Below are 27,735 nucleotides of genomic sequence, written 5' to 3' on the forward strand. Positions count from 1 at the left end.
GTTGTTTGCAGATATCTATGAGTTATTTAACTTTTGATACAGAGAATACTTGCCTATAATGTGTACTTAATATGTGATAGAATTGCATTCATGATAATAGCATTGCTGACTTGATTGCCTAATTGAAAACCTCTCTTTTTAAAGGTTTTCCTGGATTACAAGGAATCCCAGGAACTCCAGGTATGATTTTGTTCACTTTTTTCCTTTGTTCTTCTTGGGTGGAGCATCCTGAGAGGTGGTCTCCTCATCTGCTTTCAGCCTGACTTACAGGGTGCACAGGTAGTGGCCTCTCTGAGGATCTAATCTCCACCTCAGACCATTCCTGTTGATTGCTTTTCTGGAATGTCTGCTGTGATCTAGCTTTGCTCTTTGTGTAGAGCTCTGATAATTCTTAAATCTTCTCTGATCACTGCTTAAATCGAGAAGTGTTAGTGTGCACACGTCATCTGAGAGAGTCCAGAGAGTATGGCTCCATTGGGCATGAGGAGCTGTAGAATGTGAATATGTGTGTGTACCTATGTATGTATACTCTTGCACAGATAATCTGGTTTGCTTTCACTTCAGCTTTATATGCATTTGTTTAAATAACAATAAAACAAGATTTGCTGGAGGAAATACTATTTATTAGTCAATTGACAAAGTCATTCCTGAAGGCTTCCTGCTATTTTTTTTTGACTGTGTTATTTGATCTAATAAAAGTTATTTCTCTTGCCTGCAAATGTTGCCTTTTTTATAGTCTAACGTCTTTGCATACGTGCCCACAGTACTGTTATGCATATGTACATGTGTATGTGTTTGAACTAAACCACGATATTTGCTTTTTAAAAATGAACCAAATAATCTGTAGAAACGTGACTCCAGCACATCCAGTAGTGATACTACCATAATCTCCTTTGCTCATATTTTCCATCTTGACAGTTGCTATGTATGAAATTATTGTGAACCAAAGTCAGATAGTTGCCAGGAATTTTTTCACAGTTTAGGGAGGAGATACTATATACTGCAGGCAGTAGTGATCTCTAAAGAATTCGTATGACATAGAAGAAGAATGGTGGCTCTTTGTCTGTTATTACTCTACAGAAATTGAGATTTGTGTGACTTAAATATCTTCACTACAATGTTGCAGATGGCTCAAAATGGTTTAGCAGTCAAATCTCATGATTAATTGTTAATTAAAATAAGTCATTGAAGTAGGAAGACCTGTGTGACTGTGCAAATAGCTAAAAGGAGATCTTGAGTAATTTTTTTCGTAGTTGTTTAACTGTCTGCCTTTATTGGCTGCTGTTTACTTATTATTCCTACAAACAGTTTGGGGTTTAGCATTCCTGAAAATCTGCTACCATCAATGAATACTAATTTACTGAAGTTCTTACAGATGCTGTTCATTTCCAGGTGTGTTTAAGATTTGGCTTATTATGAGAAGAGCATAATGGTTTCTAAGTTAAACCATTAACTCCTACATGAACTCCTTTGTCACCATTTTTTCTTAGCCAGCAAAAATTGGTTCAAAAAATAACTCAGAAAGTTACTTTTCCCAGTGTTTGCTCAGGGACTGAATGGAAGTGAGTTATTCTGATCTGTAGTGAAAATATGCCCTGAATTTTGTAAATCACCAATAGTAAAAATACAGTTCCTCTTTATTTTGCACTAGCATTTTCCAATTTCTCTTCAAAACTTATTGTAAGCTAATGTGTTGATAATGTTACTATCATCTATGTTTTATTCTGTCCAAAGGTCGACCAATTCCAGACAGAGTAGGATCACCTGGTGTCCCTGGACAGAGAGGTGAAAAAGGTGAAAAGGGTTCTCCTGGATTCCCTTTACCTGGACCCCCTGGAAGAGACGGTTACCCAGGCCCTCCCGGGCTCCCTGGCCCTCCAGGTCCTCCAGGTGTAACAGGTAAGTAAAGCACTTGGCTGCTTTTCACAATGAAGTCTCAATAATGCACATTGCATGCACTTGAAAAAGAAAAAGGAGACAAGATTATAAAAGCTATAATTAGGATGCATTTACTTCTTGGAAGAAATGTATCCGACCTGTTAATGAATAAAGTGGAAAAAAAAAAAGATGCTAATACTATTCATAGCATAAAAGATAGCTGTCCAATATCGCAATTTACAAGTCTTCAGCACCAATATATATAACACAAAAGATATACAGACTAGGGGATGAGAGCCCCATAGAAAGGGATCTGGGGGTTTTGGTTGATGGCAAGTTGAATATGAGTGAACAGCGTGCCCTGGCAGCCAAAAGGGTGAACTGTACCCCGGGGTGCATCAGGGACAGAATTACTAGCTGGTTGAGAGAAAGGGTTGGCCCACTCTGCTCTGAATTGTGGGCTAACATCAAGTACTATGTACAGTTTTGACTGCCACTGTAGAAGAAAGACATGAAACTATTAGAGAGCCTCCAAAAGGAGGGTTAAAAAGATGGTGAAGGGTCTAGAGGGCAAGATGTAAGCAGAATGGCTGAGGTCCTTTGGTTTGTTCACCGCAGGGCAGGCTGAGGGGAGGCCTCATGGCGGCCTGCAGCTCCCTCACAAGGGGAGCGGAGGGGCAGGCGCTGAGCTCTGCTCTCTGGGGACAGCGACAGGACCCAAGGGAACGGCATGGAACTGGGACAGGGGAGGGTCAGGATGGGGGTTAGGGAAAGGTTCTGCACCCAGAGGGTGGACAGGCTCCCCAGGGCAGTAGTCACAGCACCAAGCCTGACGGAGTCCAAGGAGTATTTGTTCAGTGCTCTCAGACATAGGATTTGATTTTTGGGTGGTCTTGTGTGGAGCCAGGAGTTGGATTCAGTGATCCCTGTGTGTCTCTTCCAACTTGGGATATTCTGTGATTCAACTAAACTAGACATTACACTAACACTCCATTTTGGACAGTACATATCAGACAGCATCAAATATGTAATATAAATAAAAAGGCATGTATTTTAGGGTTAGTTGTTACCCAGAGACATTAAGTAATTATTAGATAAAGATGTCTGCAGTTTATTCCTAATACTGTATTTTATGATTCTGTTACTGTATTTGTCATGCATACTTTTTGTGAACCCTAGGCCATCTATGCCTTCAATTAATAGTTGCAAACTAATTTGCTCAACATGAAACTTTAATATTTAATCGTACTGCTTTTTTTTTTGGTCCCTCACAGTGTTCATTTGAACTTTATATTGCATAACTGTAAACTGAGCTGGCTTGATGTTGTTTTTTAACTAAAGGACAATGATGTGAAAATAACAAGGGAAATACTAAGAGCATAAAAGAAAAATAAGAAATATAAAAATCAGTGTTCTGTTTTTGCTCTATAGTTCTAGGTAAATGCTTAAAATTAACTAGCCTTACCCATTTTGTTGGGCTATAATCCTTAATATAAAAATGACTGGTTTGTTTTACATACACAGTCAGTGAGAGGAAAAGTGCTGTTTTACTTACATTTCTTTAGCAGATTTCAAAATGTTTAGAGATGTAGGAGTAGAGTAAAACTTTAAATAGTATGTGCAGGTGTCATATATACCGTATGCAGGCAATGTTTCCTTTCTGTTTTGTCCTATAGATTTTGCTAAAAATTTAAAAGCTCTAGTGTTTTTCCATAGCTGTGATTTTCTTAACCTTTTTAAAGATTAAATATGAAATAGATGATTCCTGTTAAAAGGAACATTATTCTCTATGGAATTCCTAAACCAAAATTGTTTGCTAATGAATCAGTATAAAATTCAATACTTAGAACAGGTAATTAGTGAAATCTCACCCTGCCCCTTAAAGTAATAAAAGCAATAAGAGCAAATCCGTGGTTTTTAATAAATAAAAATGTTTCATGTTTCTGTCACTATGCCTTCCCCAGACCCTTCTTTAGCTTTCTTCAGATATAAAATTGGAGGAAAAAAGAATCCTTTCGTGTTTAATTGTTGTTTGACAAACTTCACATAAACATTTTGACTATTGACTTTGGCCAAAATGATTAGGTTGGAGCCATAATATCAAACAGAACAAGCACAATTTTTATTCCTACATTAAGTTTTGCTGGGTGTTCTTATTTGTTAGCTATTTCAGTTCCTACTACCTGTAGTTTCTTGTTTTCAGAAAGCTTTATTGGTGTGAAGAAGTTAACATATGTTAACAAGCTGCTTTTGACCTGGGAAGTTTCCAAAAACTCCAGGCTAGGTACAAAACACTCTACATAAAAATATCTACATACAATAACAATACGTTTTGTGTGAAAGTTGTTTGTAAACTTGTTATAGCAGAGTCATCTCTTTTTCTGTAATTCTGGGGGTTTCTTCAGCAACATATCTGGAATCAGAATGCAGAATCACAGGTGGTTTTTTTTCAGATTAAAAAAAATAAATAGAAAAATGAAAGACTATCCTCATGTACCACTACTCTCAGATAAATTCAGCTAGGATATTCATAAATGCAGCCCTGTGATAGAAACTTGCATTTGCCAGACAATAGCTCTGTTGCATTTCAATTGCAGATGGAATTGATCAATGCCAGCAGGGGCAACCTGGTGCACCAGGTATACCTGGACCTCCAGGGCAACATGGATTTCCAGGAGAGATGGGAGAGAAAGGTAATAATATTTAAAATGAAAGTGTGGTTGCTTCCATTGCTTTGTACCCTGGGGCTTGGATATGTGGAGGTACTGAGCCAGTTAACTGGATCCAGAGAATTGGTACTTAATATTAGTTACGCTAACAGTTCATGGATGTGCAAGATGTTTCTTGAGTCTCTGGTGAATAAAAGAAGGATACTGTGTATTGAGTTGTGTGACACAGACTTTACTTACATTTCACTTCTCTTAGGCATTGCTGGTAAGTGATAAAAGATGGGTGATTTCAGGGCCAAAAAAGTATCTGAGAATTAAAAAAGACTTGAGTATAGACTAATTAAGTATAAATTGAACTGTTCATGGCAATTTAAGATAAGGATTCTGGGATGAAGAATTAAATGAGAAGATGAGTTGGGAATAAAGATAGTTTATGAATCAGTACCTTGACTAATTGAAACTAAAATTGCCACACCTGCAAGTAGTACTGTCAACTGTGTGGTTTAGCAGTATCAGCTAAATGGACATATACAAAAAATGAACGGCACTAATTTACATATCAGTTGATTCTTCCTAATCTCATTCTGCTCACTTCTTTTTAAAACTGCAAAATTGCAGTAGCTGTGGAGTTTCTTTTTTTCTACTTTAAACTTTTCATATCTTCTATACCCAGTGTATATTTCTCTTCTTTTTGATCCTCGTCAGCCTGGTTCCATCTAACCCTCCTATTAAATACTGTCTGTAGAATAATACATAAGTTGATTTTAATGCCATTCCTTTAAAAGTTTTAAAGACTTTTGAATATCAGTTTGCTGATAAATTCTCTTTGAAGCATATAGTTAGAAATAGCACATTTATTTTTATTCCTTCAACAAGTGTATTAAATTGACATTTGCTACTGGATTCCACCTGATTGCAGCTCTCTTAAATCTTGTCATTTTTATTCATTACTTTTTTTTTTTTTTTTTTCAGGTGAAAAAGGAGAAACCTGTACTTTATGTGATAAAGTAGGACCTCCTGGACTTCCAGGACCACAAGGACCACCAGGTCCAGCAGGTAAAAAAAAAATTAACTACCTGAGTACCTGAGAATTAACTGTTACGGCTAAAACCTAAAAATACAGTGTACATTATGTGATTAATTATTTTTTCTCCCACTAATAAAATTGTTTGTGAAACTAATGAAAAAAAGATAGAATATTCTTATTTTTGGCCTGATTCCTAATTCCCACTGAACTTGACAAGGAAGTAGAAATAGGCCACAGTGAAGTATCTTTGCAAACTGTAGACCAAATTGTGAAAGTGAAAAAAAGTGTGGGAAGCATTTGCCCTACATGCTCAGGCTTGGCAGTAGCTCATACATATGTTCCCAATCCTAGGATCAAATTGTGTGACCCAAAAGAAATGATTTGTCTGCTGCCATGTCAGAGAATTGCCACATACAAACACTGATAATATTCTTAATGTTTTTTCCAGTAGTTGTGAAGAAAAATGAACATGTTTTAGGTAGTTTGAATATTGCAAAGTTTACACGATAGATATAAGTTTAATCAATTCCAAAGTCAAACGCCTCATCAACTTCTGAGCTTGGGAATGCAGACACAGGGAGCACACGAGCACATGAATACAGACATCTTCACTGACTTTTTATTATATTTACTCTGGATAGAATTAAACACTTTGTGAAGAATCACAAAAGCTTCACATACAATGATCTATTTTTAAACCATGTAATGAATATAATTCTATTTTTCTGTCTCTGAAAAGGTTTTCCAGGACAATCAGGTTTCAAGGGTGACAGAGGCTTACCTGGACTTGAAGGCCTTCCAGGGTTACCTGTAAGTAACGCCTTACCAAATATTGTGTGCTTATTTCGTATTAGATGTTTGGTAAGACAACATTCAGTGTCATTGTGTAATAGTTCTGATTAAAAATAGACCAACACGGTGATATAACAAAATTAAAGAACTGGCTATATTTAGTAAAATAAACTAGGAAGCAGTATTGTCTAGCTATGAGATGAAAAAAGAGCTGTTGGAAATGGGTTATATTCCCATGCTTACCCATCAGATGAATTCAGCAGTGGAGCTGGGTAAAAAGTAGGATTTTGCATGGAATAGATGCAGGTCTGCCCTGACCTTGTGTAGCAAGGTATCTTTCCAATAACTCTTTTGTATGTGAACATAATATATTGTGAGAGAGATACAGTGCCATCTAGTGTAATGTAAGCAGTTAGTCAATATTAGCAATCAGTATACTTTAGCAGTTTGTCTGAACTTTGGGAAATGTGTGCAATGTATTCTATGAAATCTAATTTTCAGATATTTAGCAGGGAAGTCAAGTGGTTTTCAAGAAAGAAAGAAGGTCTGTGAAAGCATCCTTAATTATAATGGGATTACTTGAAAATTATGTTGATGCAGCGTAACACAGTTCTCACTAAGGCTGGATGTTAGAAGCAGAAAAGCCTTAATTATAGCACATGCTTAAAATGGCAACACAAATCACTCCTTGATGAACACTGTACTAGCACAACTACATTTGATCTTGTCAGAGTTCACTTGAGTGTCCCCGCATACACTGTGGTAGGCTGTGAAGACCTCCATTAGCACACATGTTCCTATGGCATAACGTGGATTTTGACACCATAGAATCATAGACTCATGGAATCCTAGAATGGCTTGGGTCGGAAGGAACCTTAACGATCACCTTGTTCCAACCCCCCTCCTGTGGACAAGGATGTCACCCACTAGGTCAGGTTGCCCAGGATCCCATCCAACCTGGCTTTGAACACTTCCAGGGATAGGGCATCCACAGCTTCTTTGGGCAAGCTGTGCCAGTGCCTCACCAGCCTTGGAGTAAAGAATTTCTTCCTAACATTTAACCTAAATCTCCCCCCTTTTAGTTTAAAACTGTTCCTCTTGCTTTATCACTATCTACCCATGTAAAAATTCACACTCCATCTATTTTATAAGCCTCTTTAAGTACTGGAAGGCCACAACGAGGTCTCTATGGAGCCTTCTCTTCTTCAGGCTAAATCCCCAACTCCCTCAACCTTTCTTCTCAGGAGAGGTGCTTGAGCCTTCTGATCATGGCCTTCCTCTGGACTCATTCCAACAAGTTTATGTCCTTGTTTTGGGAGTCCCAGAGCTGGATGCAGCACTCCAAGTGGCCTCCTGAGGGCAAAGTAGAGGGAGACAATCACCTCCCTCTGCCTACACCCCTGGATGCAGTTGGCCTTCTGGGTTGCAAGCACACACTGCTGTCTCATGTAGAGCTTTTTGTCCACCCAAGAACCCCCAAGTCCTTCTCCACAGGGCTGCTCTCAATGAGTTCTCCCAGTCTGTACCCAGATCTCGCATTGCCCACTCCTCAAGCTTGTCCAGGTCTCTTTGGATGGCATCCCATCCTTCTTTTGTATCAACTGCACCACTCAGCTTGGTGTCATCTGCAAACTTGCTGAGGGTGCACTCTATCCCACTGTCTATGTCACTGATAAAGATCTTAAACAGCCCTGGGCCCAAAACAGACCCCTGAGGGACACCACTTGTCACTGACCTCCACCTGGATATTGAGCTATCGACTGCAACTCTTTGGGCATGGCCATCCAGACAATTCCTTATCCATCGAATGGTCCACCCTTCAAACTTTTTTCCAATTTGGAGGTAAGGGTGTCATGGGGAACCATGCCAAAGGCCTTACAGAAGTCCAGGTAGATGACATCTCTCAATCTTCCTTTGCGGACTGATGCACTGCGCACTGAATCATAGAAGGCCACTAGATTGGTCAGGCACAATTTGCCCTTAGTGAAGTCATTCTGTCTGTCTTGGATCACCTCCTTGTCCTGCATGTGCCTTGCTTGCAGGAGGATCTTTTCCATGATCTTTCCAGGCACAGAGGTGAGGCTCACCAGTCTGTAGTTCCCCAGATCCTCCTGTCTACCCTTTTTAAAAATGGGAGTGATGTTTCTTTCCCTTTTTCCAGTCACCAGGGACTTCACCTGACTGCCAGGACTATTCAAATATGTTGAAGAGAGGCTTGGTAACCCCATCAGCTGGTTCCCTCAGGATCCTGGGACGCATGTCATCAGGCCCCATAAACTTGTACATGTTCAGTTTCATCAGTTGGTCTCTAACCTGCTCTTCACTTACAGTGGGAGGGACTTTGCACCCCCAGCCCTCATCTACACGTTAAGTGAAACAAAAGATGTGGGAAACCTGACTGGCTGTGATGTCTGAGGCTGAGTACTCTCTCTGTTGAGTACCTCAGCCTTTTCCATGTCAGTTGTTACCAGTTCTCCCTTCTCATCTATCAGAGGAGGTACACTCTCCTTTGCCTTTCTTTTCTGACCAACGTACCTATGGTATCCTTACTTGTTATGATTTGCTTCTCTTGCCAAGTTCAGTTCCATCTGTGCCTCAGCTTTCCTGATCCCATCCCTACACATCTGAATGGGATCTGGACACAATTCCTAATGTAAGTAGAGTGACTTTGTCAGAGTCTTCCCAGCCTTTTTTTTTCCTAAAGCTGTTTTCTCCTTCCAGCTGAGCATTTTGGCAACATAGCTTCTCAGTGGTGTTCATGTGTGCTGACTCTAACACACACTGGAATTATCCAAGCACCCTCTACCACCAATGGTGAGAGATAGGCACCTTCAGAAGTTAATCCAACCTACCTATATTAATTCCTTACTCAAGGAATCTATTTGTTGCCCTTGAGTATGAATAAAGCCTAGATACCCTAATTTAGGCAACAAAAGTTAGCTGGGATGGGAAACACATTCTCTGTGTTTCCACTTTGATAAACAGGATGGTATTACTCAGTGACTGAACTTACTACAATACAAATGGGTCCCTGAAAGAAGGAATGGAGAAAAAAAGGAAAGATAAAATATGAAAGAGACAAAAAATAAAAGACATCCTAACATATTCATGTCTGGCATTTGTTCTCAGCACATTTTTGCCACATCTTTACATTTTCCTTTAATTGCCTCTCAAGTTCTGTTCATGTCTTTCATCAGACGAGGACTGTTTGTTCTTCTGAATATTTTTAAGCTTATCTTTGTCTTCAAAATTCAGACTGATGGTGATCCAGCCTATAGTTCAGTTTGGAAAAACTATTACCTAGAGGCCATCTTTGCAAGCCTACATTGTTCTAATCCATTCCACAGCATCAGAGTCTGATTCAAGATCCAACAAAGCTAAAGGAACTATGTTCTAGTTCAAGTTTAAATGAAAGGTACACTTAAACCGTAAGACATTGGCTGTGAAGTTTGTGCTTTACTATCCTAGTCCTGATCCACCTGGAAATTGAATAAAAATTCCAATGAAAAAAGTCCATACTAGTCCATATGTAGGGAAAAACTGGAATTCTGGACGTCCTGTAGGTGTATTGTTATTGTACATATACATGTACATATATGTATATATATATATGTACATTATTATACATATACATATATATATATATTATTGTTATTATAAAGGACTTCTTCCCTGGAAAACTTACAAACTTCTTCTGATCATGTGTATAGTATTCTATGCAGCAAGAGATTGTGAATGTTAATTGCACAAAATCAATGAATGTTGGTAATGAAGTGAAATGTATATTTTAATCAGCTAAATGTCATAAATAAACTAGTTCTTGTGCAAATAATACTTGAATTTTATATAAGACAATGAATTGAATTTAGTAGGCAATCTATGTATTTAATGAATATTTCAGTTGATTTTAAAGTTTCTAAAAGAAGCAAACTCAAGAGTTTTGGGCTTGTATAGTCAGTTTAAACCTGTACGTTTGGCTATGCTTTTCTTTGCATAAAGGAAGCGTGCTCTTCTCATGTATTAGTACTATTTCTGGTATTGTAAATTATCCTGGAAATGTAGGATGCAACCTTAGTTGCATTTGTATCATAGAAATAGGGTCTGCAATGTTACAGAGTACGACTTTGGGGGCAGATGTTAGCTCTGACAAGGCCTTTTCAAAAAGCCTAGATTACTTTGATATAATATAAATATATGTAACTAAAATTCAGTGTGTAGTATATTGAAAATTCAGAGTAGATTTTTGGTGGCAAGACCTGCAGCTTTTGTGTAAATAGTGAAGTTTTATATTGACCTGTGGTATGATACAATGACAGTGTGGTTAAGACAGGGAAATTTGTACTAATTCCTTATTTACACTGCTATATCCTGGAAGATATTCTCATTTGATTTCCTTGGTTGAAAACTTAAAGTTTTATTTGATTTGGGTCTACTTTTTGATTTCTGAAGATCTGTTTTCTTTATTTTATCAATTGAAAAGTTGATAGGGCAATTGAATTGACATTTGAATTTACGAAATTTCAGGGGCCCCCAGGTGCTCCAGGACTTATTGGCGCCCCAGGGGCAAAAGGAGAACCAGGAGATTTTTCTTATGATACTATCCTGAAAGGTGAAAAGGGAGATCCTGGTTTCCCAGGACAACCAGGTATTCCTGGAAGAGAAGGAACACCAGGAAAAGATGGATTGCCAGGTCCACAGGGTCCAAAAGGAGCATCGGTATGTGTTATTTCTTTATGTTTGCACTGTCCTGCTGAATGTTTCTGTATTTTTACATATTGTCCTACACATTCTTTATGTTTATTGGCCTCATACATTGTTCCATATGTGATCCAGCTCAGACATATTCAGATATGCCTTGCTGCTTTCAGGACTACAGCAAGGTTACTTCCCCCACATTGTGGGTGTGGACAATATTTTTTTTTTTCATTTCTCCCTTTCTCAAAGTTTTATAATGAGAACTGGTGTGGATGATTTAACTCATATCTGGAGATGATTGAAGAAATGCAGTTGTCCAAGTACAAATAATTAGGATGAGGTTCAACTCTGTTCTAGCAGACTTATCTTCTTGTGGAAACTAATGTTTCAAAGTCTTGCCGTGTTAGAGGGTTCAGCTGATGTGGATGTGGAGCTGGATCTGGAGCTCAGATTTGCTCCCAGATCCACGACTGGGAAAATAGTCAAAATGATCCAGTTACCTGCATTGCACACTAGGTATGATTTCCATGTACTTTTCTACATGGAACACAATTCTACTTCCATTGAATTCAGTGATAAAGGATTTACAGGTAGGTATCCTGTGCTAAATCCAGGTTACAGTATATTCACACAGATGGGAGGATGTGTTCTGTCTTGCCAATCACACAAGGAGTACATTTATACTGTCTACAAATTAGGGTACAGCTGGCTTGAAAGGAGAACGTGGTCCCCCTGGCCAACCTGGATTCCCTGGAGTACGTGGTGAAAGAGGTTTTCCTGGCCCTCCTGGGATAGGCACTGCAGGGTTACCTGGTGACAAAGGAGACAGAGGCTTTGCTGGAACCCCAGGTTTACCAGGCCTTCCAGGTAATGCTATAGTATTTTTTTTTTTATTATTTATTTTTTAAGTCTCCTTTAAAGTGTCCTTTAAGGTGTTTCTAAGTGGGAATCAACTTAGGCGATCACTTGAATTTAAGATGGAAAGAAAAAGACTAATTTAGATCAGTGTTAACTTTCAGCAGTTTACTTGCACATCTTTGAGGGCATTTTTTATTTTTATTTTTTTTTCTATCAGGCCAAACAGGATGGTTTAAAGTTATCCTAAACCTAGTTCATTGTAGTATTCTATGGATATTTGTGGTGGTTTTACCGTACTGGGCAGCTAAACCCCACAACCGCTCTCTCACTCCCCCTCCTTTAGATGAGGAGGGGGAGAAGTAAAGCAAAGAACAACTCACGGGTTGAGATAAGGATAATTTAATTAAAGGGAAAATAATTATAATAATAAAATAAAGACTACCGAACTAACAATTTAACTAAGGGGAAATAAAAAGGGAAAGGGGAAAGGGAGGGGAAAAAAGGAAAATAAAAAGAAGGGAGGAAAACAAACAAACAAAATAAATGAAGGCTATATGGAAGTGCAGAGGAAAGAAATTACTCTCTACTTCCCACAAATGAGCGATGATTGACCACGTCCTTGAAGCAAGGCCTCAACGCACGCAGCCGGTGTTCGAGAGGAGGACCGACGTCTTCCAAACGAGAGCCCACCCCTCCTCTCTTCTTCCTGTTTTCCCCTTTTATTGCTGAGTGTGACATCACATGGTATGGAATATCCCTTTGATTGGTTTAGGCCAGCTGCCCCAGTGATGTTTCTCTCCTCAACTTTTGCCCACCCCCTAGGAGGGTTAGAGAAAGGCCTAATACTGTGCCACTGCTGCTCAGCAGCAGACACAACACTGGTGTGATAACACTGCTGTTCCAGCTACAAGTACAGCGTACGGCACTGTATGAGCTGCTGCTGGGAAAGTTAACATTCCAGCCAGACCCAATACAACCTCCACCCCTTATTCCATAACATTTGTGTCACACTCAGATCCCCATACTTTAGCATACAAGCATCCTCATCATTATTCCTTGTCCTTTAACAGGACAAGGATTTAATAGGACAAGATTAATAGGCAGGTGTATCTTCTCATTCCATAGGTCTTTCTTGGAAAACGTTCATAAGAACTGTTGATGATTAGGTCTTCATCTGCCAAAGTGGCCACTCAAGGCAGGTGGAGTTGGATGTCTGAACGCGAGCACCAGCTTAGCTCAAGTTCTTGTTGCACTGCCCGGCTCCTTGCAATGATGACCTGTCGTTGATCCTACAGCATCTTCCTACAACATATAACTTAGATTACAGATTAGTTTTCTCTCAGTGTCAAATCTCCTTGAGGCACACACTTGATATCCCCATTCCTTTGCATGACCCACCAGGTATACCCTGGTCCTTGGGCGAAGACAATCCCACGAGTGGGTTTGCCTTTTCCCGAGGCAGGAGCAACCCACACTGCCTTCCCCATCCACCTTCCTACATGCACTACGGGAACTTTAGCTCCTTTCACAGTGTGTAGGGGTTTTGTTTCGGCAGGACCAGCACGGCTGTCAGACCCCCTATTGTTAACTAGCCAAGTGGCTTCTGGTAGATTTGTGTCCCATTGTTTCCATGTCCCAGCACCTAATGCTCATAACATAGTCTTTAACAGTCCATTGTACCTCTCAACCTTCCCAGAGGCTTGTGGGTGATAAGGGATGTGGTATACCCACTCAATACCATGCCTCTTTGCCCAGGAGGTAACAAGATTGTTTCGGAAATGAGTCCCATTGTCAGACTCAATTCTCTCTGGTGTACCATGACGCCACAATACTTGTCTTTCCAGGCCCAAGATAGTATTTCGGGCCGTGGCATGGTTTACAGGGTATGTTTCCAACCACCCAGTAGTTGCTTCTACCATGGTGAGTATGTACCGTTTGCCTTGGCGGGTTTTTGGAAGTGGTCCAATATAGTCAATTTGCCAGGCCTCACCATATTGAAACCCTAGCCATCTCCCCCTGTTCCAGGGAGATTTTACCTTCATGGCTTTCTTGATTGCAGCACAGGTCTCACACTCATGGGTAACCTGTGTGATGGCTTCAATGGTCAAGTCCACCCCTCGATCACGAGCCCATCTGTAAGTGGCATCCCTCCCCAGATGTCCTGATGTTTCATGGGCCCATCGAGCTACAAACAGCTCACCCTTACGTTCCCAGTCTAGGTCCACCTGAGCCACTTCAATTTTCGAAGCTCGATCCACTTCTTCGTTGTTCCGATGTTCTACAGTAGCGCGACTCTTGGGCATGTGGGCATCTACATGACGTACTTTAACATCCAGGTTTCCTACCCGGGCAGCAATATCTTGCCACAGGGTAGCAGCCCAGATAGGTTTACCTCTGCGCTGCCAGTTGCTCTCTTTCCATTGCTGCAGCCACCCCCACAGAGCATTTGCCACCATCCATGAGTCAGTATAAAGATACAATACTGGCCAATTTTCTCTTTCGGCGATATCTAGGGCTAGTTGTATGGCTTTTACTTCTGCATACTGACTCGACTCACCTTCCCCTTCCATGGCCTCCGCAACTCGTCGTATGGGATTCCACACAGCAGCTTTCCATTTCCGATGACTCCCTATCACACGGCAGGATCCGTGTGATAAAAAAAAAATTCATAAAAAGTCAGTTTTAATGGTGTGGAGGGTCTAACACTGCTGGCAACGTGAATGAAACTCCTCTATTTAATTTCATCAGTTTGGACTTAATACATCTTTATGTTCACAGGGGCAAAGGGTGAAGCAGGACGAACTATACCGCTCCCTGGACCTCCTGGGGCAGATGGCCTTCCTGGGCCACCCGGTTTCCCTGGACCCCAAGGTACAGTGTTCTGTTAATCTTTCTCTGATCTAATGTTTCTGTTTCCAAGGAGTTAACATTGGTATCAACGTTTGTCTTGTTTTCACTCCCAAAGGTGACAAAGGGAATCCTGGGCTTCCAGGGATACCTGGCCTGCCAGGAGAAAAAGGTGCTGTTGGACAGCCGGGTATAGGGTTCCCTGGGCCTCCGGGACCCAAAGGTAAGATAAAGTTATCCATCTGACAGGGCTGGTGTAACTTAAGTGTGGACGGAGGACTGCACTGTCATCCAGTCATGGCTGCACAAGGAGATCTGCAAGGTGTAGCAGAAGAACTTCCCTTGTGAAAGTCCACAGACACTTATCAGGATACTTTCAAGGCACACCTGCTTTGTGCAGTCATCTGGTGCAGATACAGGCAACGCTACTGCCAGAACAGAAAGTGATATAGTGCATCCTGTGTTGCAGCAACTGAGGTTGCTGATAGATGAGATGGCCTTGCTGAAAGATGATTTAGGTTGCTGAAAGATGATTTAGGTTGGTCAAAAAAACATGCTAACATAAGTATGACTTTTTTTTTTTTTTTTTTTTACCAGAGCTCACAGGTCTGTGGTGTCCCAGGTGGATGGGAGTGTTTGGTCAAATACCAGCAAATTCAGTAAAAGTTTAGGCTTCCCCACATGGCCATTGTCAGGGTGTACACATAGTTTAGAGTCTATAAGACCATACCCTCATTTTGGATTTTTGGGAGACGTATTTTGTAATGCTAATGCTACTCATTCTGGACTAGATGACTGAGCTTTCAGCAGCCACTTCAACCGCCATTCTCTCTATCTCACACATCATGAACTGGGAGGGTCAGATAGATTTTTAAATAAGAAAAGGGAAATCTTTACCTCTAGTTCTTCCAAATCTGACATGACACAAGCCTGAACAGAAAAGTTCCATAGCATCTAGAAAAGGATTGCTATACGCTCTTAATTGCCAGCAATAAAGGAATGAATGATGTATCAAACCCTTTTATTTCCAAGACACTTTCTTGAATGCAGCTCTGCCCCATGACTTTCCAGGGGCTTAGTCTAAAAGCTGGATTTCCCACTCTGTGAGACCTTTGTGAAAGGAGCTTCATCTCAGTTTAGTGAGCATTATCTTTAAGTGATCTTCAGAATGTTGGCCATCTTCCTTCCTGAATTCCTGAGGGATGTTCCTTGTGCCAGGTGTGGTATAGAAACGTGTGACCCTCAGGGATATGTGTAGGACGTGTCACATTAGTACAGAAAGTGTTGATTCACCAAGATGGCTTTTGTTCTGCATCCCTGAGTCTTATGCCTCACACATTTAGTTACCCCCTCTGAAAAAGACTCTGGAAACACACCTTTGCAGGTAGAATATTTCTCGATGTGAACCCACAAGGCTATTAATTAAAGAACAGTCACTCCATATTTGTTCTTTTTGGGTTTGAAGCTCAATGATTAAATATCTGTTGAGAACACTGACATTTGGGAGCTGCCATTTTTTTCTCTAGGAATTTGATGAAAGAGACTACATAGACCTTTTTGAACATATTCCTCCAAGGATGTGAACAGTTCAGTTAGAAGTTTGAAGAAACGATAAGGGACATTTACAGGGACAGACAGCAATAATGTGAGTTTTATTTTTTTATTTTTTATTTTTTTTGTAGGTTTTCAAGGTCAGCCTGGCTCACCTGGTCTACCGGGGACTCCAGGAACTCCTGGCCTGGATGGTTTGCCAGGTACACCAGGTTTACAAGGTCAAAAAGTAAGTGTCTGCTGCTGATACTATTTTCTGCGACTTCATGTTAACAGGAATCTGAGAATCTGGGAAAAGATTCTGCTTCTTTCAAAAACTGCCCGTCATCTTACGTTTCCCACTGTATATGCAAAGGAACAAAGTAGATGAATGCTTTATGTTAACTCTGAATGGTTCATGTATGTGCAGCATTCTTTCTGAATGATTTAAATACAATCAGTGAATGAATTAGTGGTTTTGATGTATTGATTCCCAATCTGTTGTGTTTCTGTGGCTAGGGTGAACCTGGTGTAGGTCTCCCTGGCCCTAAAGGATTACCAGGCCCCCCAGGCCCAGCTGGCATCCCTGGAGAAAAGGGAAATCCAGGACTGCCTGGCTTACGTGGCGAGCAAGGATTCCCAGGCATACCTGGACAGCAAGGATTCAGAGGTAACATGGCTCAAAAAATAAAGATACATCTCTGTATTTATATTTTTTTTTATAGTTTCTCCCCTGTAGAGGGAACAAAAAGTCTATTCACCAATTAAGTCCTACTGATAACTAAGGGCATTCTCTTTTTTCCTTTCCTTCTCCTCCCTTTTGCCTACCACAACTGCTAATAAATGGCAAGCAACGAAAAGCAACGATTCCCCCAAGCCCAGCCAGGAAGTATTAGAGGCTGAAATGAGGTTTTTGTTGGCCACATATTTCCTAAGCATCTGTCTAGCATCTTCTGGAAACAAGATCTCAAAGACTCTCATCTCTGTCTCCCCACAGGTGACCCTGGCCTCCCAGGACTGCAAGGCTTGCCAGGCACCCCAGGTGCACCAGGGGTGGGCCCAAAGGGATTGCCAGGGCCTGCTGGACAGCCAGGACCCCAGGGACCACCAGGTGAGAGAAAAATGCTCCCATGCTGATGCTTGGAAGTGGATTTTTTGGCATAAACATATGTTGGTGTTCATAAATTGCTTGTGCTTTGTGGGTGGGGCACAGGAAGCATGGCAGCAAACCTCATCCATCTGGTCCAAAACACAAGGCAAGGGCTGAGAAAATCTCTGCCATTTTGTTCAGTTTCCTTGGGTTATTGTGGGTAATATGTACAGGATCGAGGCTGTGCACAGGAAATGAGGAATATTTCTGCTCTCTTGACGTTACAAGAGAAACTGTCTTTGGGTCTTCATGCCACATAATTTCTAAACCACGGGAGGACATTTTGGGGTATGCTTGTTAACTGTGTTTCCTGTGTTCTGCTAGGGACTAATTCTATATCTTCTCTTTTTCCTAGGACTTCCTGGAATAAAAGGAGAAAGGGGTTTCCCTGGTATCCCGGGTCTAGATATGCCAGGACCAAAAGGAGATAAAGGTAGCCAGGGCCAGCCTGGAGTACCAGGGTCTGTGGGGTTACCTGGCCTGCCGGGTCCACAAGGGTCTATTGGACTGAAAGGATCAGAAGGTAAACATGCTTACTGCTGGGACAGTAATCTCCTTCCTTGGAAATTGGCATCTTTGGCAACTGTTTTATTAAGTCCTGGTAGCATTCCCCTTCACTCAGTTAGGAATTGATCCTTCAAGGAACCTGAGCTTGAAGAAAACACGTGGGCTTCTATCAGCAAAGCCACTCTGTGCATGTGTAGCTTTAAACTCATACTGAAGTCTTTTGGTGGATCAAATTCAGCTATATGCAGGAACTAGGCATTAACCTGTAGTAATGGAAGATGATTATTCTGCATAGTTTCAGTGATAGAATATAGTTTTAATAATGCCTTTGTTAATAACAGCATTGTTTACTGTAGTTGCAAGTTATAAGAATCTGTCAAAAACCTATTACAAACCATGTTTTATTCTGTATTTCCTAACACAATTTTAACTGCTGTTTTATCTGTCAGGCTATTTAGATTAGATCATCCTCTTTATCCCTTTTTTCCTTAAGTAGTGTAATTCCTGATATAATTGGGAGTAAAACATTCCACTTCTCATACTTCTTTACACTGCTTGCTTTATTTCTCTTATTCACTCTTCCACTTTGGTTTCAGGAGCCAAAGGAGAAATGGGAGTTATGGGAACTCCAGGACTGCCAGGGACTCCTGGACCAGTTGGAGATCGAGGGTTGCCTGGTGAAAAAGGTAAGACAGAGACTTTCTTAAATTCTTCTAGTACATTTTAAAATTAATGTTTTTCCCAACTGAAGTCTGGAAATAACCAAATATAGAGAGTATGCTTGGCCTAAAGGATGTTTTATGTCAAGTAACTTCCTTCTAAGTTAGAAATACTGTAATCTAGAAAGCCATATCCTAGGAGCAGTTGTATTTGGGCACTGAGCCAGGAGTTTTAGTCTGTTCTTCAACAACATCAGGGTTGGCTGTTTGAGAGCATGCTATGGATATTACTCCAATAGAAACACTGTGTTTGAAGTTATAAATAGCCAGCAGGAAGGACTTAATTAAATCCTTCAAACAGTGCCCTATATTTAAACTCTTCAACTCATATTCCTATTGTTTTGAGAGGGTCTCAAGCTAATGTCTGTGAAGCAGGTAAAAGATACCAACTTTTTCAATAGTTATTGTAAAGTCCTGGTATAGAAAAATCTGCATATGAGATAAAAGATGTGGGTTTTCAAGAGCATGTTAGCCCATGCTCAAAATTTAATAAATAACTTATTTAATTTGTTCTTGTCTACTAAATATTTTTGCAAAGTTTTATATGCCTCTATAACATTCTGTGCTATTACTTTATAGGTAGCCCAGGTTTCAAAGGGGTAGTTGGACCACAGGGTGATCCAGGTGTCAAAGGGGATAAAGGTGAAGCTGGTCTCCCAGGAGTACCTGGAAGCATGGATACCATGGACATGGTTAGTCTCAAAGGCCAAAAGGGAGATCCAGGAGAAAAAGGTAACTTTAATCTCTAACTGAAGTTAGAGTGGCAGTACTTGGAGTTCTGTTGTATCTTAGTTTAGACATCAAGTTTCAAAACAAGATTAAGGAACTTTACACAACAAAGCAGATGTTTTTCTAGCATCCTCCAACTCCATAGAAACAAAGATCAATCAGACTTAAAGGGTTTTGGTTGGATGGAAAAGGCTCAATTATAAAATCAGTTTTTACCTCGTTTCTCAGAAGACTCTGAAAATAATAATAATAATAGTAATAAAAAAAAATTAAAATTAGAAACTAAAGCTTGCTAGAACAGTAAAGCTTTCTTTCATGTAAAAAATATAGTTTTCACTGTTTTCACCACGAAGACCAACTGACTCTGTAAGAAAAAGTGGTCAGCCTTTTTTGGTGTACAATTGTTTCTTTGGGACCTGAAGAAATTTCAGGAAAGACACATGTGAATGGCACTGATACTGAAAGACTACCTTACATCAGACTGGAAACACCCGGAAATATACAGGAGAAAAGCAATCAGCTTTTTATTTAGAAATTAAAAAAATATATTTTATATATTTAAAAAAATATTATATACATTTTATTATTTGTTCTTTTTATTATGATGTACCTTTTATTAAAAAATCCCAGTAAGAGTTTTTGATAAATAACTCTTTTTATTTTATTTTCATAAATAAATTGTAATTGTTTTTTTTTGTTAAAACAGAAGTGTAGAGCTGGAAGGGAGCTACTGGGATCGTGTAGTCTGCCATTTCCATCAACCAAATGCTTCAGCCTTTCATTGTGTACCACGTTTTCTGAAATAATTATCATTCTTATTACCCCTTCTGAATTCTCCCCAATTTGGCTGCATTCTTGTTACATTGCATTGTGCTGAAACAACTGAAGGACTCAGGCCCTGCTGGAATAAAACTTACCAGGGTTATGGACTGAGAGGAAGGGCAGGAGCAAGTGTGGAGTACATCTGCCTCTAAGCTGAGATTCAGCTTCTGACCATACTTGTGAATTTGTTGAAGCTCTCAGCCTGTAAGAATTTCATCTGGATTCCTTTCTCTCATTTGTGTCTGATCTTGATGTGGTGGTGTGAAAAGCCTTAAAAAAAGACTACATAGGTTGTTTTTCATTACCTCCTTTTCTGCAATTGATCTATAGGTTGACTGGTTGATAGTTTTATTACCTTTCCAGAAATCAAAATCAAGCACAGTGGTTACATGCGTATAAAGAAGCCTATGCTGACAGGTTCAACTGGTTAATTTCTTTTGTTTCTAACTCCTTCACCCCTCCAGCACTAATAATGCGCACTTCCAAACTTGGATGTTCTACCTTTCCCTGATCCCACACAGTCTGCAGATTATCCTGGCTCATGCAGCATGGAAGGGTAGGCTCCAAACAGACCCCAGACTGCAACCTTCCGCTGTTGTTTGTCTGTCTCATCCTCTTTAACCCAGAGATAAATAGTACCAGTAGAGAAAAAATCTAGTTATAGTCCATAACTTTCCTCATCTGTTTGCTGCCTTCACCTCTCTAGTCATGAATATGACAGTAATGTTTTAAAAAACTTGTAACATACAAACAAAAATAGAGTATTTTAATTGAATGGTAATGTTTAATAAAAAAGGTCGGGTTTGGACATCTTGGGATTTTTTTTTTTTTAATAAATCCTCTTAATTAAAAGCATTCAGCTACCTATCTTCAGTAATGTATTGTCCAGCATTTAGATACAACACTAACAAAAAGGATTATAACCAGAAAGCTTGAACATTGCAGTTGGAGAAAAGGCATGCTGCAGAATAAGAGATGGAGCCTTCTGGAATGATGAAGTTGCTTTAACATTAAATAGAACTGAAGAAATGGAAAAGTTCTGCCTGTGAACTGGTGGCTCGCGTTTACCTACATAGACAGCAGAACAGTCAAATCAATCATTTTTGTTAACACCTGATATTGTCTGGCACTTCAGAAATAACTCATTAATCTAACTCAAGCATAAGTGTTCATTTGCAAAACACTGAGTTTCTTTTAAAAATATAATTTGTCTTGTAATCTGTGCAGACACCTGCAAAATTTTATCAGTTTGTAGCCTTCCTTCAATGCTGGCTTGAGTGGAGAGTTGTTGCTCAAGTTTGACTCTGCCGTACAATATATGAAGCTTGAATTCAGATTCAGCCGTTCCCTTGTTCAGCAGAGAGAAGCAACAGAGATTAAAAAAAAAAAAAAAAGTATTTAGAAGGATTGTTACATGACATTACAGTAAATTTTGATAAAACTGATCAGTGTTTGTTTTATTGTTGTCCAGGGGACCATGGACCAACAGGAGAAAAGGGGTTACGTGGGGAGTATGGAGAACCAGGAATTCCAGGAAGGGATGGTGAACCTGGTACTCCAGGACATCCAGGTATGTCTGAAGCTAGCAAAAGGAGATAGTGTTAACCAGGTATCTTAAACCACATTAACTATCTGGACTCTTAATTTCTCTGCTGTCTCTAGGACCAAAAGGTGATCAGGGCCCCCCAGGGTTCCCAGGAGAACCAGGAATTCCAGGACAAAAAGGATCAGTTGGTGAAATGGGTTTGCCAGGTACTGATTGCTGGGATTTTTTATTTTTATTTTTTATTTTTTTCTTCAAGTTAATCTGGAGCATTGTTACAGGCCTATATTAGGTGGTGTTGATCTACTAACTGATTGCAATATTTACAGTGCCTGAACTGTAGGCTTTGGGAACACTACTTTTTTAATCTTATTATGATATACAAATAATTCACGTTAAATAGCTTCCTAACTTTCTACATGTGTGTCCTTTAGCCAAATGTAAAATGATTATTTGTGCACCTCAAAGAAAGGACATATGTCAGATTTGTGTTTTTGTTGCAGGCAGGCAGTTTTTCAAGTGATCTCTGCCTGTCTGCCCGTCTCTGTCTCTGCCTCTGCTAGAGTGTGAAGTCCTTTAAGCTTCTTGTGTATTTTCCCCCTTTTAAAAAGCTCTGTGAGTTCCAGTGCGTTGCACATTATTGATAAACTGTAATGCTCTGAGAGGAGTGTTGCTGGGGAGGGGAATGGAGAAGAACCTATATCTCAATAAGAGAACTTCGTTTCCATTCAGATGGCCTTGTGCCTAATGTTTTTAGGAAATCAAAGACAGAAGACTGAAGTGGGGGTGGGGAACAGAAAAAAACTGCTACGGCAGAGTTCCTTTGTCACTGTTTGTCTTGGTAGACATTTGTGAAATCAACATCAACTTTTAGTCAAATAATATTTTTAGCAACAGTTCTGCTTACTATTAATCCAAGATTATAACCTTCTTTTATCAGGAGAGCTTATCTTCCCATAAAAAGACCCCTTTAGATGGTGAATCTCAAAAGTGAATTTATTAGCTATTGTAGGGAGTTGCTTTGTTTTTCTAGCTCTAAGTAGCTAAGGCAACCCTGAAAAAACATTGGCAACACTGCTAAGGTGCCACCAGCTCTGAAACACACATTTTTCCTTTTCTTTTACTAGGAACACCTGGAGAAAAGGGTCTGCCTGGAGTACCAGGTTCACCAGGCACACCAGGGTTCCCTGGGCAAAAAGGTGAAAAAGGAGACAAAGGAGCAGCAGGTTTTCCTGGAATTGGCTTTCCAGGGTCTCCTGGTGAGAAGGTATTTACACCCCTAGGGATTTAATTGTCTTGTCTCTGCTGAGTATCTTATCTGAAAAGATGCCTTTGGCCTTTAAGCTATGTAATCTCTATTTTCTATTACGCTCATTTAAATACTTGATGAGAAATTTGAATGGTGTGTATATGCACAGGTTTAGGTGCATTCTGTTTGGTGGGACCATTGTGTTCAGCATTCGCATTTATTCTGTCTCTTTAGCTCATACTAAATTTACATTGCTAGAAATTTGGGGGAGGGGAAGAACTTTTAAAAATATTAAGGAAATAAAATGAAAAGGGCTTCCTTCAAACAGAGTAAATAGGTGTACTGAAATACAGTAAATACATTTTTAAGATATCGCTTTTTTCAGCTTCACAATAAAAAGCTCAAATATGAGTGGAAATACAACTGTATTAATACTGTCTGTAAAGTTAATTTCACTTCCAATACTATTCTAATAGGATTCTCATTTGTTTCACATTGCTTTTCCTAGTTATACAATGACACTAATCCTAAATTTATAAGTAAAAATAAAACTTAGTTACTTGGTAACAAATTTACTGAAGATTTAGAAAAGATTCTTTTGAAGATGATTAAGTGTAGTAAGTTATGAGGCTAATTTGGAAAAGCCTTTGTAAAACCTATTTCAAAGATGCAGAGAAGACTTGTCATTTTCATATGTAGTTATTAAGCAATTTCTAAAAAGTCAGTACTTCTGGTAGTGCTAAATTTAATCTTAAATTGTTTTGTTTCTAAATGGAAAAAAAAGTGAAATTCTTTATAAGTCCAAAAGATAAGAGGGGTTACATCTACCATTTTCAAATAGTAAAAGGTGTTTCACAATTAATGCGTGGATTTTATAACGTGTGCTGCTTCTTCTAGGGAGAACCTGGAAGAACGGGTAGTCCAGGTTTATCTGGAGACAAAGGTGAAAAGGGTAACGTAGGAATTCCAGGAATACCAGGTGCCCCAGGTCCCAAAGGATCTCCTGGCATGGCAGGATTTCCAGGCAAGTGTTCTTGAGTTAATACAACAGAAAATGCAGTGCAAAAGTTATTGTCAAACTTACAGGTTCATATGCTGGATATTTCTGATGTCTTCTTGCTTTTTTTTAGGGAGCCCTGGCCGTCATGGAGAAAAGGGTGAAAAAGGGCTTCCTGGCTTAAGTGGCATCCCAGGTTTAAAAGGAGAACCAGGTAGAAAAGACATATAAAATACTAAATGCTACTTAAAGTATTGTTTATCTCCAAGCAGTATCTCAAAGAAATAACATGATCTACTACCTTCATTCTGGCTCAGATGTTTCCTCTTAGATTTGTTCATTTCATAAGTGAACAAAACACTATGCTGTTTCCCAAGTAAATCTGAGTCAGTGTAGTATAGGGCTAGTACTTCTTTTGTACTGTTAGTGGAAGAGATATTACTACCTTCCTCAAGACTGGTTATTACTATAGCCACAGATGTTAAAGAGAGAGTAGAGTAATTCCATTGTTGTCAGGACTATAACAACATTTTTGAACATTGAACCTTGTATTCTTAGTTTACTGGCTGAAGGATACATCATCTCATTGGACATGGACCATGCTATTCACAAGTATTTGCAGGAGTTCCTATGCTCTAAACTCACTGAGATGTGTGCTAATTAACTATATGAAAATCTGTAGTACTTGAGCCCTGTCTCACACTAATTTAATTCAGAAGTAAGCTCAGAGAAAAGTCACACTTCGGTTATTATGCAATAAATATTTGGTCTTTGTGGGAGCAGAAGAAAGAACAGGTTAAGTTTTTCATTAGAGAAAAAAAAAAAAGAGAAGTGATGATTCATTGTTGCAATGAATATGGTGATGATTTTTCAGGTGAACCTGGTGTTCCGGGTCCTGCTGGTTCCATTGGTCAGAAGGGTGAACCAGGTTATGATGGGATTCCGGGTGCTGCTGGCGCAAAGGGTGAACAAGGTACTGTGGCTGTCATGTTACGTTGATGTGGTACAAAAACACACAGACAGACTACACAAGAGCAGCTGGGAGAAGGGTGTGCTGGTTTTGAGATTCTTTGGACTGGAACCTTTACAAAATGTAGTACAATGTCTTGCAAATTATAGAATATCATCCATCTTTATAAAGTGGATTATATAGATTACACTGATTAAACTGTGTTTAATCGGTGTGATCGTGAAAGAATTTCTTTCACAAAAGCTGGTAATACTTTAAAGAAAATATATGTTTTGGAATTTCATTTTGCAAGTTAGCTGGGACATAATAGCTTGTCTTTCCTTAGTGTAGAATTTTCAATCATGAAGTACCCATTGTACTAAAAGCATTACCAATATGTAACAGTCTTTGCCCTGAAGAACTTTTTTCTAAACCACTTAGATTTTATATTTGCTGAATGGAGTTTTGTTTGTTACAGTTTAAATGTAACTGCAGTTCTGTCTTCTCATTTTTTGCTGCCTTTATATTCCAGGTTTTCCAGGTAGAGGATTTCCAGGATCTCCAGGTGCAAAGGGAGACAAAGGTAAAACTTCTTTAAACAAGCAGCTAACCTCCCTTCCAACATACTACAAATAGAATTCTGTCATTCAGACATACTTTCTGCTTCATTATTTTACATGCTATACCTTTTCAGAGCAGGCAGAAACTCAGAGGCTCAAATACTAATTTCTGTTACAGTGGAAGCATCTTGGACATGAGTTAGATATGCCCTAAAATAGGTAATTATTAATAGTGTGGAATTTACTGCAAGCTGTGCTGTGATGAGGTAATATAAATAACTCCCTTATTTGTGTGCTGTGCTTTTGATTCCAAGTATTTCTGTTTTCCTACTAATTTTATAAGAATCAAAGTCTAGTGAAACTTTATGCACTAGATAGCTAAAGACAATAATTTTGTTGCCAAGATATTACAGTATTTTATTTTTTTTACCCAAGTCTGTTGTACAGCTCTGATGCAATCATATTTGTTGCTAAAATAGGTGTTCTCTGTAGCTCAGCGGAGCATGTCTAAACTAAGCATAGGAGCATGGTGCAGGGATGCCAAAAATAAGAGACCAAGTGTGGTCTTACTGAAAACTGTTACAACTAGACTCAGGACTTACTAGCTTGAGTACAGGCACATAGCTATGACAATTTGAAGACCACTTTTGGTCTTCACAGATCTGTCACTACACTGTGAATGACTTCATTGGCTTGAGTCCATGCTTGTCCAAGGTGTCTGTATGCACCATGTTCCATTCTATCAGATAAGTATGTCCTAGATACTGGACTGCAGTAGACACAAACTCACAGCTCAGTAAGGCAAGTAAAATGCTAGACTATGAAACCACTTTTCCGACCCCACTCATCTCTTCCATTTTGTTAGCACAGCTCATTTAAAGAGAACTGGTCTTAGAGTAAATATATATACAACTGACATCATTTGTGTTCCAGAAGCATTGTAGTTCCAAAAAGCAAGTCCAGGATTTAAAGACCCCATTCTGTTTAGGCGAAGAGATGGGAAAGTGTTCTTTATACATTTTATTTCTCGCATAGATTAGCTTGTATAAAATATATTATTTTTCTTCAATCATGATTGAAAATTCAACTAAATTGCAAATATTTACTATTTGTACAAGCTTGAAAATAAATACTAAGTTTTCAAATCTAGATCTTAGTAAACAAATTCTCTTCTTCTCCAAGAGCAAGTCTTTGTGTACTTACCTAAGCAAAACATCCGTGACTCGCATATGACAATAATAATTGTAACAGAATAAAGATTTGAGGGCTTTGTTCCTTGTGAAGGGCTGACAGAGGTGTTCATTTATTTTTATAGTGAATGAAAATAGTCCAATAATCAGTTTAGTTAACAAAAGGTCTGTCAGTTAACCTACTCTATACCCCTCACTTTATGTCAATAATATGAAGGATAACGCACTTTTCCTGAAGTTTTGCATTTTAATGCGAATATGTAAAGGTGAGGTCTATAATTTCTTAAGTAAAAAAGCTTACTATGAGTGAACAATAAGACAGAAGCTTTCATTGATGGTAATCCTTTCTCTAATCAAGTTTTGGGGGTTGTTTCAAAACAGGTGCGAAAGGCGATGTGGGTTTCCCAGGATCCCCAGGAAGTCCAGGGATACCAGGTCTAAAAGGAGAACCAGGATATGCCGGTCCACCAGGCCCTAAAGGCAACCAAGGTCTTCCTGGACTACCAGGAATTGCAATGGAGGGCCCTAAAGGAGACAGAGGACCCCAAGGCCAACCTGGTCTTCCAGGTAATTATTCTTCTTTGGTATTAATCTCTCTTAATCAATGCTAAACAGGTCTATTTATAATATAATCAATATTGCATATGCTTGTTTCTCCTCTTCTCAGAGACCAGGCAAAAGTTGTCCTTCATAGGCAGCTTGGCATCATGTCCTGCAACAGACAGATATGATGTCCTCAGGGTGTTTGTTTTGACCAGAAGTCTTTCTGACATTGAAAACCTTGCCCTCCTATTTTCATGTGTTTTCCTCTGAGCTTTATTTACTGTTGTGGGGCAACCATGGCTGCATGTTCCTATGTCCTGGAGTGTCAATGTCTTTAAAAATAGCTCAGTGTGGCCTTACCTTGGCAGGTACTCTATGCTAGTGGTTAATGAGGAAAGTAGAGCAGAGCTGTAGTAAGTCTCTAGCACATTCATACCTGAGAACATATAATATGTTTTTCAGCTCATATAAAACTCTCTGC

The 27,735-nt window shown here is 39.4% G+C and overlaps 1 protein-coding gene across 1 annotated transcript in view; it reads left to right on the plus strand.

The window, feature by feature from the left end:
- Nucleotides 1–27,735, plus strand: part of COL4A1 (collagen type IV alpha 1 chain) — a 130,512-nt gene that overhangs the window by 83,898 nt on the left and 18,879 nt on the right. Inside the window, exons 20-42 of the mRNA XM_068678507.1 lie at nucleotides 145–180; nucleotides 1,735–1,899; nucleotides 4,476–4,571; nucleotides 5,520–5,603; nucleotides 6,314–6,384; nucleotides 10,891–11,082; nucleotides 11,760–11,928; nucleotides 14,698–14,790; nucleotides 14,885–14,989; nucleotides 16,449–16,546; nucleotides 16,816–16,966; nucleotides 17,294–17,407; nucleotides 17,802–17,969; nucleotides 18,550–18,639; nucleotides 19,252–19,404; nucleotides 21,695–21,793; nucleotides 21,886–21,975; nucleotides 22,894–23,033; nucleotides 23,913–24,043; nucleotides 24,150–24,226; nucleotides 24,887–24,985; nucleotides 25,494–25,544; nucleotides 27,093–27,278. Coding sequence (XP_068534608.1) covers nucleotides 145–180; nucleotides 1,735–1,899; nucleotides 4,476–4,571; nucleotides 5,520–5,603; nucleotides 6,314–6,384; nucleotides 10,891–11,082; nucleotides 11,760–11,928; nucleotides 14,698–14,790; nucleotides 14,885–14,989; nucleotides 16,449–16,546; nucleotides 16,816–16,966; nucleotides 17,294–17,407; nucleotides 17,802–17,969; nucleotides 18,550–18,639; nucleotides 19,252–19,404; nucleotides 21,695–21,793; nucleotides 21,886–21,975; nucleotides 22,894–23,033; nucleotides 23,913–24,043; nucleotides 24,150–24,226; nucleotides 24,887–24,985; nucleotides 25,494–25,544; nucleotides 27,093–27,278 — 2,658 coding nt within the window. The remainder of the gene's footprint in view (nucleotides 1–144; nucleotides 181–1,734; nucleotides 1,900–4,475; nucleotides 4,572–5,519; nucleotides 5,604–6,313; nucleotides 6,385–10,890; nucleotides 11,083–11,759; nucleotides 11,929–14,697; nucleotides 14,791–14,884; nucleotides 14,990–16,448; nucleotides 16,547–16,815; nucleotides 16,967–17,293; nucleotides 17,408–17,801; nucleotides 17,970–18,549; nucleotides 18,640–19,251; nucleotides 19,405–21,694; nucleotides 21,794–21,885; nucleotides 21,976–22,893; nucleotides 23,034–23,912; nucleotides 24,044–24,149; nucleotides 24,227–24,886; nucleotides 24,986–25,493; nucleotides 25,545–27,092; nucleotides 27,279–27,735) is intronic.

The sequence above is a fragment of the Anas acuta genome, chromosome 1, assembly GCF_963932015.1.
Source record: "Anas acuta chromosome 1, bAnaAcu1.1, whole genome shotgun sequence".
NCBI lineage: Eukaryota > Metazoa > Chordata > Aves > Anseriformes > Anatidae > Anas > Anas acuta.